This window comes from Piliocolobus tephrosceles, chromosome 2, assembly GCF_002776525.5.
Source record: "Piliocolobus tephrosceles isolate RC106 chromosome 2, ASM277652v3, whole genome shotgun sequence".
Taxonomy (NCBI): Eukaryota; Metazoa; Chordata; class Mammalia; order Primates; family Cercopithecidae; genus Piliocolobus; species Piliocolobus tephrosceles.
Genome location: NC_045435.1, coordinates 30,256,092 through 30,277,406, shown reverse-complemented (window position 1 = coordinate 30,277,406; position 21,315 = coordinate 30,256,092). Strand labels below are relative to the sequence as shown.

The following is a 21,315-nucleotide window of genomic DNA, read 5'->3' as shown; positions in this document are numbered from 1 at the left end:
CCAACTTGCTTCAAGGCACTGACTGGGTCTTGAAGCAAGTTGGTAAGACCAAAAAGAGGCCCTAAAGCCAGTGAAGAATGCAGAGGACCAAGTCTCTCTATCTTACATCAGTCTATACTTTTCTTAATCTCAAATGTTTTCCTGTCTTTCCTTAGAGGCAGATGAGGTAACTTAATGAAAGAAAAGAGCACTTTGAGCCCTTAAAATATGGACTATGAATATATAAATCCATGTGCCTCAAGAGGAAGCAAAGTATTATTCTCACTAACTTGTCCTAATGATAGTGCAGTTTGAGTAGCTACTCTAGTAATTACTTAATTTTACCTAAGATCTCCCTTTGGAAAAGAAAAGGGTGCAATGTTGATCACCGAGACTGCTGTAGGCTTGAGGGCCCCCAGGAAGATAAGATATACATGAGGAGAACACCATTTTGGGATCCAAAGATTCAGCAAATTCATAGCCTCATGTGCTTTGATTTGAACACATCCACCTTCTTCAAAGGAAAATTGGCTCCTTTTGCCAGACACCAGTATTTATGACGTAGGAATGTTTTGGCTGTAAATATTGGAAATCTTGATTAGTTGTGACTTAATTACATTTAATGTTTTTCAAATAACCAGAATTCTGGAGGAGGAAAAGAATTGTTGTGTTGGTTCAGCTGACCCATGGTGTCATCATAGACCAGACATTTCCATCCTTCCTCTTCGCCATCCTTGGCAAGCTGGCCTAGTTCTGTATGTTGCCATAGCCCCCTAGCACCATGGCAGTATTCAAAAATAGGATGGATAGGGACAGCAGTAAATGAGAGAGAGAGAGAGAGAGAGAGAGCACTTTCCCTGTAGTAGCTTGAAGCATGTTTCTAAGAGATTTCACATAAGCTTAATTGGCCAGAATTTCAGTCATGAGGCCACCTTTAGCTGCAAAGGAAGCTAAAAAAGAAAAAATGAAAATGTGTGTTTTATTTAAAAAAGATGTAGGGGTGGGGAATTGCTCTGAGGTAGGCAATAAAGTATCACATTGCCTTTATTGAAATTCACTGGGACGAATGTCATTTCAACACAGTGTCATGCTGCAAGAAAAAGACTCAGAACTGGGAGTCAGAAGACATGGATTTCAGTGCATAAAATGGAGGTGACAACAACATTTTCCACCTTGAGCTGATGTTAGACTCAGCTGTCATCAACTGATAGAGTATTTTGATAACCAAAACTTTTGATCTATAAATATCTCACTTAAGACACTTTTAATTATAAGTTTTAAAAAGCTTAACTCCAATTGGCTTAAATGAAAAAACAGAATGCATTGACTGTCATACCAGGAATTTATAAAGTCCTCTAGGAGGGTGAGCTGCAGGCACAGTTCCATCAGGGCACCAGCTCCATTTCCCTACAATTCTCTCAGCTCTGCCTTTTTCCATATACTGACCTTACCTGCAGGAAATAGGCCAAGCTACAGGCCTCACATGTCCACACCACACCATTCACGGCAAGAAAGAAAATCCTTTTCTTGGAATTTCTAGTAGAGGTATCAAGATGTCCTCTGATTGGACTGGCTTGTGGCACATGATTTCCAAATTGAAAAATTGATTTAATATAGGTTATGTGTTTCTTCCTTGGACACTGCCCAGGGATCTCACAGATTCCCAGTGGAATCTAGGGCCTATTTATTGGAAAGATGAAAGAGGATAGTCTGTAAGTGGGAACCATAGTCAGCTTTCGTTGGTATCATTCTCATCTTTAAGACACAGAGGAGCCTTCACTTGGACATACATAAGGGGGCTCACAGGTACCAGTCACTGACGTGCTTCAGTATTCTCTGTCCTCAAGCCTGGCAGAGAAGTTCAGGACAAAAACCAAGCAGGTGACCTCACAGAAGATTATATTTCAGAGGGCTCCTGGCTTGGCTATCTGTTTAAATCAGTTTGCAGCATTTTCTCAACTTTTCTGAGGCATCCCAAACAGTTCTATCTCAGATTTCCTCTCAAGATTTTAATTTCCTGCTTTACCATCTGCACTCCGGAGCTTCCTCTCCAAGCACAAACATCTTATTTTGTACCACTCAGTGAAGCACCTTTTGTGATGTTTAAAGCACTTTTATCAGGATAGAAAGGCAGTACAAGCAGCCAGGGGAACATTTGGAATACTAAACTCAAACTACTGGGGTCCCAGTATAGACAGGAGGAATAACTTGAGGATTAAGAAAGGTAGTCAAGCAAGATAGAATAGGATGAATTCAGGCAAGGAAACGCACCACAGAAAAAGCAATCGAGGTCGGATGGTGATGAAAGGAAAGAAGAGCAAAATTTTAGGAAGGGAGGAATCTTTGAGTTTGTAATGATATTGATTATTAAAAATAAAGAAGTGAGTTTTTTTAAAGGAAAGTTTCACCACAGCTCAAAAAACCCCAAGTGATAGCAATTTAAGACTTCCCTACTAGAAAACAAAAACAGGAGATTCTCACAATCTCTTCATCAAACTCTGGATTTTGATAAAAAGTCATAGAATATTAAAGCTGGAAAGTCTTGGAGATTGTTTTTGCCATCATTTCCACAGTGTGATCCAACCACAAGAAATTCCTGGCCATATTTTAATGACATCATATCTCTGAGGATGAGTCTTGGAGTCTCATATTTAAATGAGCTCCTCCATGCTTCTAATGCACCTAAACTTTGAGCAGTCTGAGCTAAACTTTCATTAGGGGGTGTGTTAGTCCATTTTGTGGAGCTACAGCAGAATACATGAGGCTGTGTAATTTACAAAGAACAGATTTATTTCTTACAGTTCTGGAGGCTTGGAAGTCTAAGATCAAGAGACCTCCATCTGGGAAAGGCTTTCATGCTGTCATCCCATGGTGGAAGGTGGGAAGGCAGAAGAGAGGCAAAAGGGGACCGAACTTTTCCTTTTATAAAGAAGCCACTCCCACAACAACATTAATCCATCCATGAGGGCAGAGTCCTCAAGGCTAATCACCTCTCATTAGGCCCCATCTTCCAACACTGTTGCATTGGGGATTGAGTTTCCAACACATGCATTTTGGGGGACACACTTAATTTATAGCATAAGGGAAAGAGAGACTGCTTGTTAAAAATACAAACTGTTGGCCAGGTGTGGTGGCTCACACCTGTAATCCCCACACTTTGGGAGGCTGAGGCAGGTGAACCACCTGAAGTCAGGGGTTTGAGAACAGCCTGGCCAACATGGTAAAACCCCGTCTCTACTAAAAATACAAAAATTAGCTGGGCATAATGGCAGGTACATGTAATCCCAGCTACTTGGGAGGCTGAGGCAGAAGAATCGCTTGAACCCGGGAGGGGGAGGTTGCAGTGAGCCGAGATCGTGCCACTGCACTCCAGCCTGGGTGACAGAGCAAGACTCTGTCTCAAAAAAAAAAAAAAAAATTAGAAACTGTTGGGTCTACCTCGGGTCTACTAAACCAGCATTTCCAGGGCAGCCCTGGAAGTCTAGAGTAATTATAATGAGCCCCAAGCCCAACTCCCACCTTACATGACTGGTGCAACCAGCTAGACATCTGCTATGACATTTGGGAACCAATAAGCTACAAACCCCCCATTTCACAGATGGAGAAATTAAGATGCAGAGAAGTGAAAAATCCTTATTTATTATTCTGTTTTGCCCCACAGCAACCCTCCCACCAAGAAATACTCCAAATGTGGCAAGCAAAATGGACTGAAGAGGCTAATTAGAGAAGTACTTCTACTTTTGCCTCTTAGATATTTCCAAGTAACTAAAAATTCATCCCTTTAGAGTTGGAGTTCTTAATCTGGGGAGTCCATCAACTTGGATGTAAATAAAACTACTGACTTATTTTCCCTGAGATGAAGTTTAGAATTTCCTTTAATTCCAAATGTAGCTATCAACCTACAGCAGAAGAAATCTTTAGTGTGACCAGTAGAAATCACAGATTTTTTTTCTCAATTTTTTTAACTTTTTTTTTTCCCTTTTGAGATGGAGTCTCACTCTGTTGCCCAGGCTGGAGTGCAGTGGTGTAATCTCAGCTCACTGCAACCTCCACCTCCCAGGTTCAAGTGATTCTCCTGCCTCAGCCTCCCAAATTTTGTTTAACTTTTTAACACTCCTTCCTGCACACTGATGATATTTATATTTTCAAACCACATTATGATTGTTGCAGACATCTTGAAATATCACTTATACTCATCGTTACTCTGAAATTATACAAATGTTGGACCTGCCACTAGATCTTGTTATTTAATGAATTATTAAAGAAACATATATTTTAAATAGTTTGATAACTATATTTCAATAAAATTGATATCCTTTATGAACCACTGTATTTATTTCATGCTTTAAAAACATTCTTCTGGCCAAGCATGGTGGCTTATGCCTGTAATCTCAGCACTTTGGGAGGCCAAGGTGGGTGGATCACCTGAGGTCAGGAGTTTGACACCAGCCTGGCCAACATGGTGAAACCCCGTCTCTACTAAAAATACAAAAATTGGCTGGGCCTGGTGGCATGAGCCTATAATCCCAGCTACTTGGGCGGCTGAGGCAGGAGAATCGCTTGAACTCGGGAGGTGGAGATTGCAGTGAGCCGAGACTGTACCACTGCACTCCAGCCAGGCGACAGAGTGAGACTCCGTCTCAAAACAAAAAGCATTCTTCTGAGAAGGGGATCATGAAGCTAACAAAATCCACAGGAAAAAGAATGCTTAAGAAACGCTGCTTTAGGAACAACCATTTCTGAGGATCATTTTGTGCTCCCCTTAACCCCAGAGCAGTGTTTCCCAAATCAAAACAATAAGAATCACTTGAGGGACTTATTACTCTGAGTGAGGCCTAAGAATCATTTTGTTTAACAAGAGCATCTGGAGGTTTGGGAAATGCTGCCTTGTAATCAGTAAATGTGGGGAATGCTGCCCTAGGCTGTGTCTATTGAAATCAATAGACAAGTTCAGTACCTGAAGACACTTTCCTGCTTACTCAACTTCTGTGTTGCCACAGGAAGTTACTTACATTCATTAGCAAGTAAGAGTAATACCACCTGGTTTCTGTATAATTCTGAAGTGAGTTATTCATTAGAATGCAGGAGAAAGAATTGTGTCTCTAAAAAGCCTCAAGTCAATCTGATTTTTTTCCCCCCTTTTTTTTTTTTTTTTTTTTTGTGAGACTGAGTCTTGCTCTATAACCCAGGCTGGAGTGCAGTAGAATGATCTCGGCTCACTGCAACCTCCGCCTCCCAGGTTCAAGCAATTCTCATGCCTCAGCTTCCCAAGTAGGTAGGATAAGAGGTGCCCACCACCACACCCAGCTAATTTTTATATTTTTAGTAGAGACGGGGTTTCACCATGTTGGCCAGGCTGGTGTCGAACTCTTGACCTCAAGTGATCCACCCACCTCTACCTCCCAAAGGGCTGGGATTACAGGCATGAGCGACCACGCCCGGCCTTTTTTCACTTTTATCTGTTTTAATTTCAAAAATCATTTTGCCTTTCATAATCCTCCAACACTTTGTACGTATCTCACCTTCGGTGCCTATCACATTGCCTCGTAGCTGTTTTTTAAGTACCTATCTCCTGGGCCCTCAGTTCACCCATACCCATGCACACATTACTTCTGGTAATAGGCACACATTGTATTCTGAGATCCTGGGAACAAAAACAGGTTTGTTTCAATACATCCGTCCAAGCAAAGTATCAGACACATCATGGGCACTCATTAGACCATGGCTATAGGGATAATGGATGGACACACACCACCTCTTCTACCTCCTGTGATATTAGAATGGAGTTAAATTGTACACATCTCAGAAGTGCAAGCCACTAACCTTTGAGAGGCAGGAAGAGTAATGGTTAATATAAAGGGGTTGAAATTCTAGCTCCTTTTACAAGCTATGTGTCCTTAGGTAAATTACTCAGCCATTCCAGGTCTCCATTTCTTTATCTATAAGTTAGAAACCACATTTACCTCTTCAGGTTGTGATGAGAAAATGTGTGAGACTTACTAGCATATTCTTGGCACTTAGATACACTTTATTGATCCCTTACTATTAGTTGCTTGATGTGGAGGATGCCAATAGAAAAAAAAAATTCATTACAAGTCCCACCAATTAGAGACTAATTTTAATGTGTAAGCTCCAGGGAAGGCTAAGTGATGGCACCTTAGTGGGAATTATTTTAATCAGCTAATCAGATTGTTTTCTTCTTGACTCTTAGCTGAAATCAAGGAGGGAATGAGAATTTTGATGGCAGAATCAGAAGATGGGAAAAGAGGATAGCCAGAATGGGATGATGGGCCAGTGGGGGCCTGGAAGCCAGAGAACAGCTTGGGGGCTTTGGCCTTTGGGGGCTAAGCAGGAGGGGTATTAAAGAAAACTGTCTGCGTACTTTCACCAGCCCCAAAGGCAGCACGTACTACTGTCTCTTGCACTATTCTTTGAACCTTGGGATAGAGGCAATCAGGAGAGTGTCTCTTTCCCTAGAAAGGAGATGATATGGTCCGCCACACAAAAATCCCTGAGGAGTACCTGGTTTTCTTCTTTCCCCTGGTATCTACCTGCTTCCTCCTTTTCCAACAACTACCCCTCCTCACCTAACACTTCCCTGTAGCAGGGTGAGTAACAACCTACATTCCAATGCTCTGTCTGCCTGTACTAGCCCTGTGACCTTGGACAAAGTGCTTGTTCTTTCTAAGCTTTTAGGTTCTTCCTCTGCAATGAAGATAATAATCCTCTGTCATAGAATTATAATCGGCAATAGAAGTCATGTATGTAAAGTGCTTTGCAGAACACCAGGCACTTAGTAAGCATTCAATAAATGTTAGCTGTTATTATGACAGATTATGTCAGAGGCCATTTATTATTTCAGAATATATTTTCATGGTTGGGCCCTGCTCTGGGAGTAGGGATGCAGCAGCGAACAAGCAAATCTTCCTGCTCCTCTTGGTGTTGGTTAAGTAGCAATAACTCCATCTCTTATCAAGTAAATGTATAACTTGTCTTCAAAAATCTCTAAGAACACATATAAAAAAACAAATTCAGTTTTCAAAGTCTGAAGTTTCAAAGTTATAGAAATTCGTGGAACAGGTCATGTGGGTTGGTAACACATGTACAGTGAATTCTCAATAAATGTTAATTCTTATTAACAATATTAGGATATCATGATGATCTCTAGTATTTTATTGAAGAATGCCTTACTTCTCCAGTTATCTTATAAATTCTTTAAGGATAGACTCTGTAGTACATTTTGTAAAACCTCTCAACACACATGACATACACTCCTACAAAGCAAGTACTAAGAGCTTCACAAGTATTTGCTTTATAAATGCATGAATGAATGAATGAATGAATATCCAGCAAACACTGAAGTTTGCTGTTATCCTAATTATCCTTTCTCACCTACCCTAGCCCGAAACACACATAAACAAACATGTGCTCACAATTATGCCAGAAAGGGTTTTTTAAAACATTAACTGCAGAGTAGATATAATGTTGAAATAAAATTTAGTATACAAAATCAGCTTTTGCAAGAAGCTTTTTACAGTATGCAACTGTCCTGTGTAATGAACAAAACCATCTTTTATTCTCCTGGTTCCCCTAAATCATTGTGTTATTATGACTCTTTAGATCAGAATTCTTACCTCTCAATCTTTTAAAAGCTTTTTATTCTCAGGATTCCTATAAATTCATATTCAACCTTTATTTATATAGAGCCAACTGGTCAAACTAAAAGAGAGACAGTAAATCCAAAACCAAATGAAAAATATGATGACTTCTTCACTAGTTTTAACTTTTCTTTCTTGCTTTTAAACAAAAATCATTAGTCAGGGTTTCTCAAAACAGTCTGGAGATGACCAAACATAGGAATACAATGAGATGCAAAAAAAGAAATAAATCCAAGGGGAAGAAGTTGTTAGGAACGAGGAAGGATAGACGACCTTTTAGGACCTTGTTTTATTGGGATAAAACAGAAATGAACAGTAAAGTGACCTTAAATAGGAGATCCTTGAATAGAAAATCCAGATGAAGGAATAGCACTATCTTTATGCACAGTCATTTGGTCAGTATCTGTTTTCTTGTTGAGAAGCTACTTCAGAGGCTACTGTACCATTTTTCACTCTTTCTTCCTCTTAAATGGCCATTGGGCCTATTCAGGACGGGTATTGTGAATACTCAGCTACAGCCAGAGTCACAAAGCCTGGCAGGTTTCTTCCTGAGAACTAGGGTCCCCAAGAATGACAGCGCACACCCCCAGGCAAGAAGCTGGTAACTGCACAAAGCCTTGCGGTCCATTAGTGGCCTTTGGTCGACATTTTAAAGGTGACAATCTCCCTGACACATCTTCCTGATTCAATTAGGCTATGCAAAAGTTTTAAAAATAAATAGAAATATACTAGAATGTAAATGATGTTACCTAAATTCCTGACTGTAAGCATTACTCAGAGGATGTTATGGAGCTTGAAACACGTGTATAGACAGATGCATGAGGTTGAAACCATCCTCATGAATTCTGAGTAGTAGACAGAATCCAGCCCTTTTCCCCATCTTTTGGTTTTTGGGATGTGGATGGGGAGGGAGAGTGTTGAAGGCAGTCACATTGGCACAGACTTATTTTATATAGATTCCCATAGATGTTGTTTCAGAATGTTTCCAAGCTTTATAACCTGAAGCCAGATATATTTTTACTTTGGAGGTAAATTTTATGAAAAATGTGTTCTTAGCTTATTCCTTGAGTACACGATGAGCTCTCTACTGGGTGAAGACTTCAGAGACACAGTTTTGGCACAATGTACACATCGGGCAGTCACCGAAGTTCTTTTACCACCAGCTGAGCATCTATGAGTAAGTTATCACTTAACCACAAGGAGTGTTAGTTGCCTCCTGAGTTTGAACTTCAACAGTGATTCTCAAACCTTGGTATGTATAGGAGTGTTTATTTAAAAATGAAGGTTTTAGCTGGGCTTGGTGGTGCATACCTGTATTCCCAACTACTCGGGAGGCTGAGGCAGGAGAATCGCTTGAACCCGGGAACCAGGGGTTGCAGTGAGCCGAGATCGTGCCATTGCACTCCAGCCTGGGCAACAAGAGCAAAACTCCCTCTCAAAAAATAAAATGAATTAAAAAAAACAAAAATGAAGATTTACGGACCACAGAGCCAAATATTCTGACTCAGTAGGTATAGGAAGGATTCAGAAATCTACATCTTTAATAACACCCCACTGTGGACCACACTTTGAGAATCACTGTACTAATTGACTTGGAAGATCACTTTCAGCATTAGCATTCTAACATTCTGTGAACGTGTCCTTTCTTTAGGCAACCAATCTTGGATAGCCTGGCACTCCCTCGATGTTCGTCTGCCCTGTAGGAACAATGGTACACAGGGAGCAGGAGCACCAACATCTACACTAGGCAGCACAGGGAAGACAACAGGGCTAACTAGGTTGTTGCTCCTTCACTGGGGTAAACACTAACATCCTTGTCTCTGATACCCAGGTGACAGGTGGAGTCTGGAATTTCAGCCGCGTTTGCTGCGATGTTTTTGTCACCCTGGATGTCATGATGTGTACAGCCAGCATCCTGAACCTCTGTGCCATCAGCATAGACAGGTAGGGCTGCAATTCCCCTTCCAGGTGGCCCAAAAGCTGGGGAAGTGGGGAGAGACAGATTTTGCACTTGAGGGTACTGGGGTCACCTCCAAGTAGAACTTGACACTGGAATATTTTCTTTCCTCTCTTTTTCTTTTAAAGTATGGTTTGCCGGTGAGAAGAAGCCCCTGCGACAGGAGGGAAATAATGACACTATAAGCTTTCCTGGCCTTTCTCCTCCTCCAGCTCCCTGAAGAGGATTCTGGTTTTGCTTTTCCACCATCCTTTGGGGGCTTTTTTGCTTCCTAATAGGAAGGAAAGCGGGAGGGGGAGAAGGAGGAAAGGTGAGCCGACTGGGGTTGGTAGGAAATTCTGTAGTTTTTTTGTTTGTTTATTGGGAGGTGAGAGATGGAGAGAAGGTGAGAGACAGAAAGAGAAAGAAAGAGGGGCAGGTGTAGGGATAATTTTTGAGGGGGAGAGAGGAGAGAAGCGGGGGAGAAAGGCAATTTTAGAAAGTATGGCTGTGATCTATGTTTCTCTCATAGAGCTTAGAGAAGCAAGTAAAGAATAGTATGTTTATTAAAATTACATTTTGGTTGCTGGGGTAAATTGCTGTGATTTTGATTCCTCTCTGTGTGTTCTGCCTGAGTAGCATTGCTTTCTATCCCTGAGAGCATCTGGACTCACCACCCTTGCTCTGGGTCCCTCTGCTTCTCCCTTCCCCTCTCCTTTTGTCTTCCTCTCTTCTTTCCCCTTTCCTCTGCCTGAGCCTTAGATTTACCTGGCTCCCCCTCCCTCCACCCCCTCCCGACATCACCAGCCTCACTGAGAGCCCTGGGGTAAAGGAGGTCACTTTCAAGCCTATGGCCCTTGATGCCAGTCAAAAGCCTCCTCCCTTTCCTTCTCTGAGTTCTCTCTCTCCCACTCCCCCTTCCACCTCTTCTCCTTCTCCCAGTAATATCATCCATCCACCTCATAACTCCAACAGGTGACCCCAGATAAGATCTGCCATTTATTGAGAATTTATCACATTGTGCTAAGCTTTGACACACATGAGTTCATTTCGTCTTCACAATTCTTAGGTACGGTTATTATCTTATGTATTATCTTAGGTACTGTTATTTTATGGTATAAACATTGGCTATCTTCGAACAGGGACCACTGAATTCAGCTGAATACTCTTTGTTCAAGACTCTTTAATGGGCACAGCAGGGAATGTCACAGGTGATCGATCTTGTAGAAGAGTTTGGGGTGATGATAATGAAGCAAACCAGCTGCAGTCCTCTACTGCTGTAAATAATGTATTCCTGAAAATGTGCACTAAATGTCTAGAAATTATACAAAAGAGTTAGATATTAGAGCTAAAAGTATTGTAAAATCCCCAACTCTTCACTTTTTAAAACAGCTTTATGAAAATATAACTCACATACCACACAATTCATCCACTCAAAGTGTGTAATTCGATGTTATATTGTTATGTTTACAGACTTATGCAATCATATTCCTATAATTTTCTTTTTTCAGAGATGAGGTCTTGCTATGTTGTCCAGGCTGGCCTCAAACTCCTGGACTCAAGCGATCCTCCCACCTTAGCCTCCCAAGTAGCCAGGATTACTGGCACATACTACTGCATCTGGACCCCTCCTTTTATTTTTATTTTATTTTATTTTATTTTTGAGATGGAGTTTCACTTTTGTTCCCCAGGCTAGAGTGCAATGGTGCGATCTCAGCTCACTGCAACTTCCACCTCCCGGGTCCAAGTGATTCTTCTGCCTCAGCCTCCCGAATAGCTGGGATTACAGGCATGCACCACCATGCCTGGCTAATTTTGTATTTTTAGTAGAGATGGGGTTTCTCCATGTTGGTCAGGCTGGTCTTGAACTCCCGACCTCAGGTGATCCGCCCACCTCAAACTCCCAAACTGCTGGGATTACAGGTGTGAGCCACCGCGCCTGGCCTACCCCTCTATTTTTGAACACACTCTTTAATGGTATTATTTTCAGCATTGTGGACATGTTCTTTAGCTTTCCTCTCGGTTGGCTAGCCAACCAAGTGATATAAATAAAAAATAATCCAGTTGGCTGATTGGTTTGTAGGCTCACCAGAGGAAAGGGTGTGCATATTCATTTTTTGGTTATTTTTCAAAATTCCCATTTCAGCATGTAAAAGGGAATGTGAGGCTGTTGCTATAGAGGGTACAACACTGGGCCAATTGAGGGGGCCTGTGCTATGACCTCTAGAAAAGGCAGGCTGGAGATGCCACAACACAGTGACAGAGAAAGCTTTATGAAGGTTCCAGGATGACTGAATCAGACTGTGGGAATGTGAAAGGGCTTTATGGAAAAGAGGATCATTGTGATAGACTTTAGAGCATGAGAGGATATGGGGCAACCTGGGAAGAGATGAAATTGAAAAGGGGGATTGAGGCCTGGTGCAGTGGCTTACTCCTGTAATCCCAGCAATTTGGGAGGCCAAGGCAGGCGGATCATTTGAGGTCAGAAGTTCAAGACCAGCTTGGTCAATATGGTGAAAACCCATCTCTACTAAAAATGCAAAAATTAGCTGGACATGATGGTAGGTGTCTGTAATTCCAGCTACTCAGGAGGCAGAGGCTGGAGAATCGCTTGAACCTAGGAGGTGGAGTTTGCAGTGAGCTGAGACTGTACCCCTGCACTCCAGCCTGGGCAACAGAATGAGACTCTGACTCAAAACAACAAGAAAGAAAAAGAAAGAAGGAAGGGAGGGAGGGAAGGAGGGAAAGAAGGAAGGAAGGAGGGAAGGAGGGAAAGAAGGAAGGAAGGAAGGAAGGAAGGAAGGAAGGAAGGAAGGAAGGAAGGAAGGAAGGAAGGAAGGAAGGAGGAAAGAAAGAAAAAGAAAGAAAGAAGAAAGAAAGAAAGTCAAGCAAGCCATATTGTGGAAAACATTGAATGCCAGGCAGTGGAGGTAATTCTAACCTTTATGCAATAGGCCAAGGAGGCACTGAGGAATTTTGAGTGGGGGAATGGCCACTGGGGCTTTAATTCTGGGGGAATAATTTTGATAGTGCTATGAAGGACCAGTTAGAAAGTGCAGCAGAACTTCAGGTAAGGGATCATAGGATCCTAAAATAAGTAGGAGGCAACAAGAAAGGAAAAGTAGGGGAAATTTTGGGAAAAAAAAAAAGGCAAAAGTAGGGTCTATAAACAAGAACCTCTTGAATATGAAAGATTAGGAAGAGAAAGGAGTCAAACAAAACACAAGATTCCAGGAGAAAGATGCTGTCAAGAAGAGATCACCATGTCAAGATGCTTTGGCGCTTTAATGGTTTGGTTTTTAACATCTGGCACAATAGGAACAAGTGGACTATCCAGGAAGTAACGTGATCTGGAACTCAGGGGAGAAGGCAAGGATGTAGTTGGAGATTTAGGGAGGTTAGCACAAAGCTTAAGAGTATTAACTTGGAGTCAAATAGACATGAATTCTAATCCTAGCATGGCCCCCTACTATTGGTGTGGCTTTGGCAAATTCCTTAAATACTCTAAGAAGTTGGAAATTGAAGATAATAACAGCACCAAAGAATTGTGAAGATGAAATGAGTTAATGTGTGTCAAAGCTTAGCACAATGTGATGAATTCTCAATAAATGTCAGATCTTATTTGGGGTCACCTGATGGAGCTATGAGGTGGATGGATGATATTATTGGGAGAAGGAGAAGAGGCAGAAGGGGAAGTGGGAGGGAGAGATCTCAGAGGAGGAAAGCGAGGAGGCTTTTGACTTGCAGGAGGAGGCTTTCAGAAAGGACATGAGAGAACGGGAGAGGGTTCTCTTTGTGAGGAGGGAGAACTGTGTAAAGAGAGTCCCCTCAGCCCTCCTAGTTCCTGAGCCTCCTCTCTTCCCTCTTGAGAATGTGCCTATACTCTCCATCCACACATATTCACACGCACTTAGGGCTGTGGATGAGGTTGTGCAGGTTGTGCCCTGCACAAGGGTGTGGGAATGAAATTCAGCCATCACTCCCTTTTCCAAGCCTAGAGTTGGCCAGAAGAGGGTGCCTTTCTACAATTTGCCAGCCAGGAGAGGGTGCCTTTCTCTAATTTGCACAAGAGCACCATTTTGCTGGCAGCAGCCATGCTTAACGCAGACTTCTAGTTCTTACCACTTAAAACGCAACCAACAAGAGTAACTTTGAATTGGCTTCTGTCCCATATAGGAAAACTCCGAGAATACACAACACCTGCCTACCTGAAGGAACCAGCCATGTCTTAGATCCCAAGCGAAAAGGAAACTCCCTTCTTGGCTCATATTTCTATATGGGCCAATGGGTTCTCACCGAACCTCAAAATGGAGCCCCCTACTATTCTAGAAATGAAAACAGGCCTTGGAAAAGCTGGGTTCATTATTCTTCACAGCAGTTTGCAGTACATAGCATTACATTCTGTTCATGTGATGACAAATAGCTGGTCAATTCATTAAAAATGCAGTCATTCACGCAGACCTTTGGTCTTCACACAATGCCAGTCGCCAATCTGACAAACTTAACCAAATGGATTCACTATTTTTTGGTCATGAAGCCCTGGTCTAAAATAATGCTGTGGAAAGAGATAGGAAAGAAAAGGAAATGATAAAAGGGTTTTTGAAAGCAAGTAATACTATTGTCATTAGATTCGTAGGCATAGCTCTGATCCTTGGATTAATGCTGTCTTTTCTTTTTTAAAAAGCAGAGTGGGAAGTCCTCTGAGCACAAGCCCCCACTCCTTTAGCTCCTTGCCTCCCCAGGGAGCCAGCCCCCTCCCATCACATCCTGGGTCCAAATGAACCCAGGGAGAGGGCTGAGAATGTGTCAGAAGAGGAGGACACGACCAAGTGGTGAGAATCAGAGTCCTCCGAGAGGAGCCCAGGAATAATGCAGCCAAATTCATTCACCAGGGAGTTCTTTAAGTGGCTCTCAAATGGCACCCATCACACAGGCAAGCCTCCGCGTCTTTGCAGCGAGCACAATAGGCACCAGATGAGTCACAGGCACCTTGGATTTTTAGTTTGCATCTAAATAAGCACTTTATATTTGCAAAAGGCTTTCCAGTCATTTGCAAAAAGCTTTCTCCTTCAACAACTCCAGGAGGGGAGTCCACAGAACTAAAGATTTATTGAGCCCCCTGTCTGACCAAATAAAAGGTGGTGAAAAGCAGCCCTCACAGAACTCTGGGGCTCATTAAACCCAGGCAGGGAGTTAGAGTCAGGCCTTCCCACCCAGGCTGGCCTCTTTCCTCCTGGACTGCTAGCTTCCTAAAGAGCAACCCTTGTCGGTACACACACACACACACACACACACACACACGCACACACATACATCTCCCACCCTGGGACAGGGCTCCTGAGATAGAAATCAAATTCTGCAAGGTACTGAGACCTTCAGTAAGTGACAAGCCATATAGATCCCGCTCACAGAACCGGAAGTCAGAAGGGACATCAGGGTTATCTCATTTGAGCAGAAATGCTAAATGCTTGCATGAAGTCCTGCAGCCTCTTAGCACAGGTGTGGAACTAGAAATGGAACCTCCTGACTTTCCACCAGCACGCTATTACAATAAGTGACACCGTCATTGGTGAAGGTGAGGATGGGGCACCAAGGCAAGGGCCTCTGGCCACGCTGGCAGCTCACCTTTATAGGTACAATTTTCTTGGACTAAATGAGGCACATTTCCTATGCCTTCAATGCCCTGGCTACCTCTGTGCTAATGCTAACTTACATGAGTCTGGAAGCAACAACAATAAAAATAGTTACCATTTATTTAGCATGTACTATGTGCCAGACACTAAGAGATCTTCATTCATTATGGCTAACCCTCACGACAACCCAGAGAGAGTGATGTCTTAGCCTTATTATATAAATAAAGGTGCTGAGACTAGAATGGGTAGGTGAGCTTGCTGAGATCACACAACTGGCTGGTGCAAGAGTAAGGATTCAGGCAGCCTCTGTCTATTACAGCACACTCCCTTACTCAGAGATGCTGAGCTGTGAGTCTGGCTCTGGGTTCCCTAGCTATAGAGTCACACTGCCTGGCTAAAAATCCAGGCTCTACCATTTAATAGCAATGTGACCTTGGGCAAGTAAATTAACCTGTCAGAGCCTCAGTTCCCTTATCCGTTTAGTGGAAATAATAACAACTACCTCAAAGGGTTGTTAGGAGGATTAAATGAATTAATATTTGTAAAGCGCTTCAAATAGTGCCTGTCACATAGAAAGTGTTACGTACTTTTTTGGTGGATAAACAAATTTAAAGTTCCCTGATATCAGGAGGAAGGGGAAGACAATCACAAACTCACTGATATTAACAATCACTGATCCCTTGAGCTAGCACAATAATAATGACAACAATAACAATAATAATACTGTCTTTTAAATGTTTAGTATTAATCACTAGGCACTGTGATTTAAAAGAAAAATGTTTACAGAGAAAATATCATTCAATATTCATTACAGCCTTTTCGGGCAGAAATTATTATCCCCATTGTACAGATGAGAGAAAATTGACTCTTAGAAAAAACAAAACACTGGCCCATGGCCACACAGCTCAGTGGTAGAGCTGGGATTCAGAGCTGATGAGTCCGCTTCTCATGCCCGCGGACTTAATCGCCACGCACACTGCCAGTGCTGGAGTCAGCGGAGTCATCCACATCAGAAACGGCCCAGGGAGCTAAGACCTCAGACACAAGGGGAGGGGCCCTGGCTCAGGGTCTGCAGAGGCGGCACGCACAGTGCGAGGGTGGCAGGTCCGGGCCCGGGAGTACCGCCGCGAGCGCAGCGGCCAGATGTTCAGAGGCGGCCCTGGGCCAAGCCTCTCTCTCCCGGCCAAGCCCAGCCCAGCCCTCCGGGTGTTTTGGCGCGGCCCTCGCCCGCAGTCGGTCACGTGCAATCGCTCCCAGAGGAAATCAGAGGCTAAGCGGTCGGCCTGGGTGGGAATGCAGGGTCCCTGCAGGGCTCCAGGAACCAGTGCGCCGGGCTTTCCCTCTCTGCCTCCCCACAGAGCCTGGAGAGCCCCCAGGTGAGCAGTGAACTTCTCACCCCAGCCGTGCTGGCAGAGTTCTTGCTGCATTATAGTGCCCTCCGATGGCCAATTCCGGTACAGCTCGCTGTCGCAGTCGGCTTATGACAAGCAGGGACCTCATTTATTCTAACAGTTTAATCATGTTTTAAAAAGAGCAAGAAAAAAATTAATGTAACAGTGTTAAATTGTAGTCTTGTCTCTTATTTCTTTTCCAAGTGAACAAAAATCTTTGTCACAGAAATTTTCCGTAACGCAGACTTTCTCAAAACCTGTCTAATCATAAGATGCACTTGCTTGCTAAAAATACACATTTCTGTTCTCACTGATGTGTGGGAGCTAAGCTATGAGGATGCAAAGGCATAAGAATGATACAGTGGACTTTGGGGACTTGGGGGAGAATCCCCAAGGAGGAGATTCAAGAGAGGACTTGCATCAGACGGAGGGGAGTGTGGCGAGGGATAAAAGATTCCAAATACGGTACAGTGTATACTGCTTGGGTGATGGGTGCACCAGGATCTCACGAATCACCATAAAGAATTTACTCGCATAACCAAATACTACCTGTGCCCCAATAACTTATTGAAAAATAAAATAATTTTTAAAAAGAAGAAACAAAAATGCACATTTCTTGGTCCTACCTCAGAAGTACTAAATCAAAATCTCCAGAAACTAAGCCTGATATTCTGATGTCGTTGTTGTTGTTGTTGTTGTTGTTGTTGTTGTTGTTGTTGTTGTTTGAGATGGAGTCTTGCTCTGTCGCCCAGGCTGGAGTGCAGTGGCGCAGTCTCGGCTCACTGCAAGCTCTGCCTCCCGGGTTCACGCCATTCTCCTGCCTCAGCCTCCCGAGTAGCTGGGACTACAGGCGCCCACCACCACGCCCGGCTAGTTTTTTGTATTTTTTTAGTAGAGAGGGGGTTTCACCGTGTTAGCCAGGATGGTCTCGATTTCCTGACCTCGTGATCCGCCCGTCTCCGCCTCCAAACGTGCTGGGATTACAGGCCTGAGCCACCGCGCCTAGCCAGTATTCTGCATTTTAACAGGAAACCCAGGCAATTAACAGAATCAAGCTAATTGAGGAAACTCAGCTGTGGGGCCATGAACTGCTCTGCAAGCACTAACCACCTTTGCCATGCTGACTTCGCTGAGGAAGCCCCTGTCCCCCACAAGAACTCAGAGAGCTGTGGATGCCCTTGAGAGGGAGGAGGGCACTCAGGAGAAACACACCTCAGAGGTGGGAGACTTGGCTCTGCCACAATTTGCTGCAGAACCTTGGATTCATAATTGACATCCTTGCGTCTCTGCTTCCTCCTTTATGGGATAGAGCCAAGGTTTTCTACACTTGCTGGCTCACTTCATTAATGGAGCCTCCAGGGAGTTGCTGAACGTTATAGCATATTTAGGAAAGTATATGACTCTCAGTGGTCTGCTGAAGCCAGCTTGTCATGGCTAGCAAGAGCTGATTGGCAAAATCTTAGAAACCTTTTGAGTCAGTTATTAAAGCTTTGGTGGCAGCTTAAAATCGGCCATAGTGGGATTATTTACGCCATAGAAATTGGCAAATATTACAAATTAGGGCTTTTTGTAAACTACAGAGCCTATTGTTAGCCATTTACCAGCACACCACTGAATACACAGAAGGGTCAGGCTCTTTTACATCAAAGGACATTATGCAAGTGGAAGGCCTGGAGAAAGCGAGTTAGAGCATTCCTTCCCCTCGCTGTTCGGTCATGGCAGCCGCAGGACTCAAGGCTCAGCCCCTCCTCCAAGGTTCCTCATAGTTACCGCTAACAGCGAGGTCCTTGTAGACATATTGGACTGGAAGCCCAGCAGAGTCTAAAGCCCTGAGGGGAGTCAGAGGCCTAGAGAAACTGCTACTTGACCTGCTCTTGTGTAAACTAAGGAGAGGATTCAAGAGAGGACTTGCATCAGATGAAGGGAACTAGGTTGTTGTAGCCTACCAAGGAGCGGGTAGCAGGATCTTAATCTGACCTTATCAGATTTTTCCCTTTTGAGAAAGAAGCCACCTTTGTCATACATCATGGTGTCAAGGCCAAGTCCTGCACAGTTTACCTTCATCTCAACTCACAGCTGACTGTAATCTGCCCTTTTGGGAATACAAATCTTATCACTCTACAACAAGTTGCACAAGAGGCAGATTCGGGCAGTGCTGGCGCATAGGAGCAGGGGAAACACACAGAGGGAGCATCAGGAAGCCTTGCCCAATCCCTTCTAGCCCAGCATCTGTCCTTCTTTCCTTAATCCCAGGCCTTGAGGTGCACAACAAGGGTTAAGGAGGCTCCAGGTTCCCTGGAAACTGACAAGACAAAAAATGTTAAACCATAGGTAGATCCAGTTTATACCTTAGATCCCTGAACCTGGCCAGGATTAGAAGGGAAGGAAGCCTTCCCCTCTTATAGGAAAGGAGGCCTTCATGACCCATGAGGCAGTCAGTTAACAGTTTCTTATTACTTTCTTTATACAAGGACCTATGGAGAATATCAAGGTTGTAACAAGATTTGATCCTGAAGTAACTTAAATTATATGGGGCTCTCTCTCTTCAGCCACAAGGCAAATTCAGTCATGAGGCAAGACAGCTGCATGCAGGAGGGCATTGTAATTGATTTGCATAGAAGTGCTAAGAGTTCATAGTTAGTTAGAAGTCTCTGTGTATGATGGAAAGAACTGGGAAGGTAGCTGGAGAGTTCATCTGAGATTAATGAATGGCAAGATTGAGTTGGCCAGGGAGGGAGAAGGAATGATTAATTGAACAAAGACACCAGTCTCTGACTATTGAAGAGTACTCATCACGAGGCCAGTTGGGCTGGAGCTGTGAGTGAGTGTCAGGGATCAGTGGGAGGTCAGATTGGCAACGTAAGCTGAGGTCATGTTGGAGAAGGCTGAGCTTGGTTTATGGGTGAAAGAGGAGCCATCAACAGTGTATTCATTTTCTATTGCTGTGGAACAAATTATCACATATTTAGAGGCTTGAACTGTACCCATTTTTATCTTGCAGAGTCTGTAAGTCAGAACCCTGTACACGGTGTAGGTAGATTCTCCTCTTAGGATCTCGCACGGCTGAACTCAAGGTGTAGACTGGGTTGTGTTCTCATCTGGAGCCTGAGGTCCTCATCCACACTCATTCAGGTTGTTAGGAGTATTCAGTTCCTTGCAGTTGCAGGACCGAGGTCCCTACTTTCTAGCTGGCTGTCAACCAGTGCTGTTCTCAGCTCCTGTAAACCTTTTGCCATCTCCTTAAAAAATGACCCTCTCTAAAACATAGCAGTTTGCTCCTTCAAGGCCAAGAGGATAATTTCTCAGTCCTCTTTAAGGGCTCACCTAATTAGGTCAGGCCCACTCAATATCATCTCCCTTTTGATTATCTCAACCTCAACGGATCAGTAATCTAATCACAGGAGTGATATTACATTATAATCACAGGTTCAGCCTACACTCAACGGAGGGGACTATACAAGGCAGAAATCTTGGGGCCATCCTAGAGTACTGCCTATCTCAGATAATTTTCAGCTGGGGAGATAGGGAGACGTGATAAAATTTATTTTTGGAACCTGGCAGCAGAAGACCAATGAGGAGGCTGTAGCCATCATAGAAATCAGGTAGCAGGAAAGGGATAGGTGGATAAATAAATGGGGAAGATATCTCAATGGATAAATTTACAGGACCTGGAATGTTCCTTCCCCGTCTGACCTCATGGCTGGCTCCCTCTTGTACCACTCACTTCCCTGCCCACTCTGTGTTAGTTTTATCTCCTCCCTGGTTCTCTAACACATCACCCAGCGTATTTCTTTCATGGTACTCTTCATTTTACATTAACATATTTGTTTCCTTTTTTATTGTTCATTCACTCCACTTAACACCAAGCTCAAAGAGAACAGGGACAATGTGCCTTTTGCACACCTCTGAATATCTGGAATGGGGCCTGGCATATAGTTGGGACTCAAAAAATTTTGAATAAAGTTTAAATAAATAAGTGACCAAGGCTGAGCACGGGGTCTCACGCCTATAATCCTAGCACTTTGGGAGGCAGAGGCGGGTAGATTGCCTGAGCTCAGGAGTTCGAAACCAGCCTGGACAACATGGTGAAACCCCATCTCTGCTAAAATACAAAATATTAGCCAGGCATGGTGGCACGCGCCTGTAGTCCCAGCTACTCGGGAGGCTGAGGCAGGAGAATTGCTTGAACCTGGGAGCCAGAGGTTGCAGTGAGCTGAGCTCGCACCACTGCACTCCAGCCTGGGTGACAGAATGAGATTCCATCTCTAAATAAATAAATAAATGAGCAAGCAAATTCTATGGAAGGGTCCAGGGAGAGTCAAAAGGTCTGAGTACTAGGTCTGGGTGTCTTGAAGAAAGGCAGAAAGTGAAACCAGATTGAGAGGCTTGGGGAGTTGGGGAGATCTGTTTTAGACATCTTGAGTTTGAGATGACTGTGGAACAGTTGTCCAGCTAAGTCCTATGGGCAGCTGGAAATGCTGGTGAAGAATTGTCACACACAAAAAAACACAACAATGTCCAATAGTAAGGAACTGGGCTTTGGTTATGTAAAAGAATGAAAACTGGATTTTAAAATAAGCCTCCATTGGACACTTCTCATTTCCATTTTTAAAACATCTACTACTTAGAGGAGCTGTCACAATGAAGGCTATAATTTATATTAGGGGCTGGGCGCGGTGGCTCAAGCCTGTAATCCCAGCACTTTGGGAGGCCGAGAC

General features: G+C 43.5%; 1 protein-coding gene across 3 annotated transcripts in view; it reads left to right on the top strand.

Moving 5' to 3' along the window:
* The window catches only part of DRD3 (dopamine receptor D3), a 52,251-nt gene that overhangs the window by 9,193 nt on the left and 21,743 nt on the right, over positions 1 to 21,315 (top strand). For all 3 annotated transcript variants that reach the window (XM_023210839.2, XM_023210847.1, XM_023210855.1), the window contains one exon: positions 9,469 to 9,581. In XM_023210839.2, the coding sequence (XP_023066607.1) occupies positions 9,469 to 9,581 (113 nt within the window). The remainder of the gene's footprint in view (positions 1 to 9,468; positions 9,582 to 21,315) is intronic.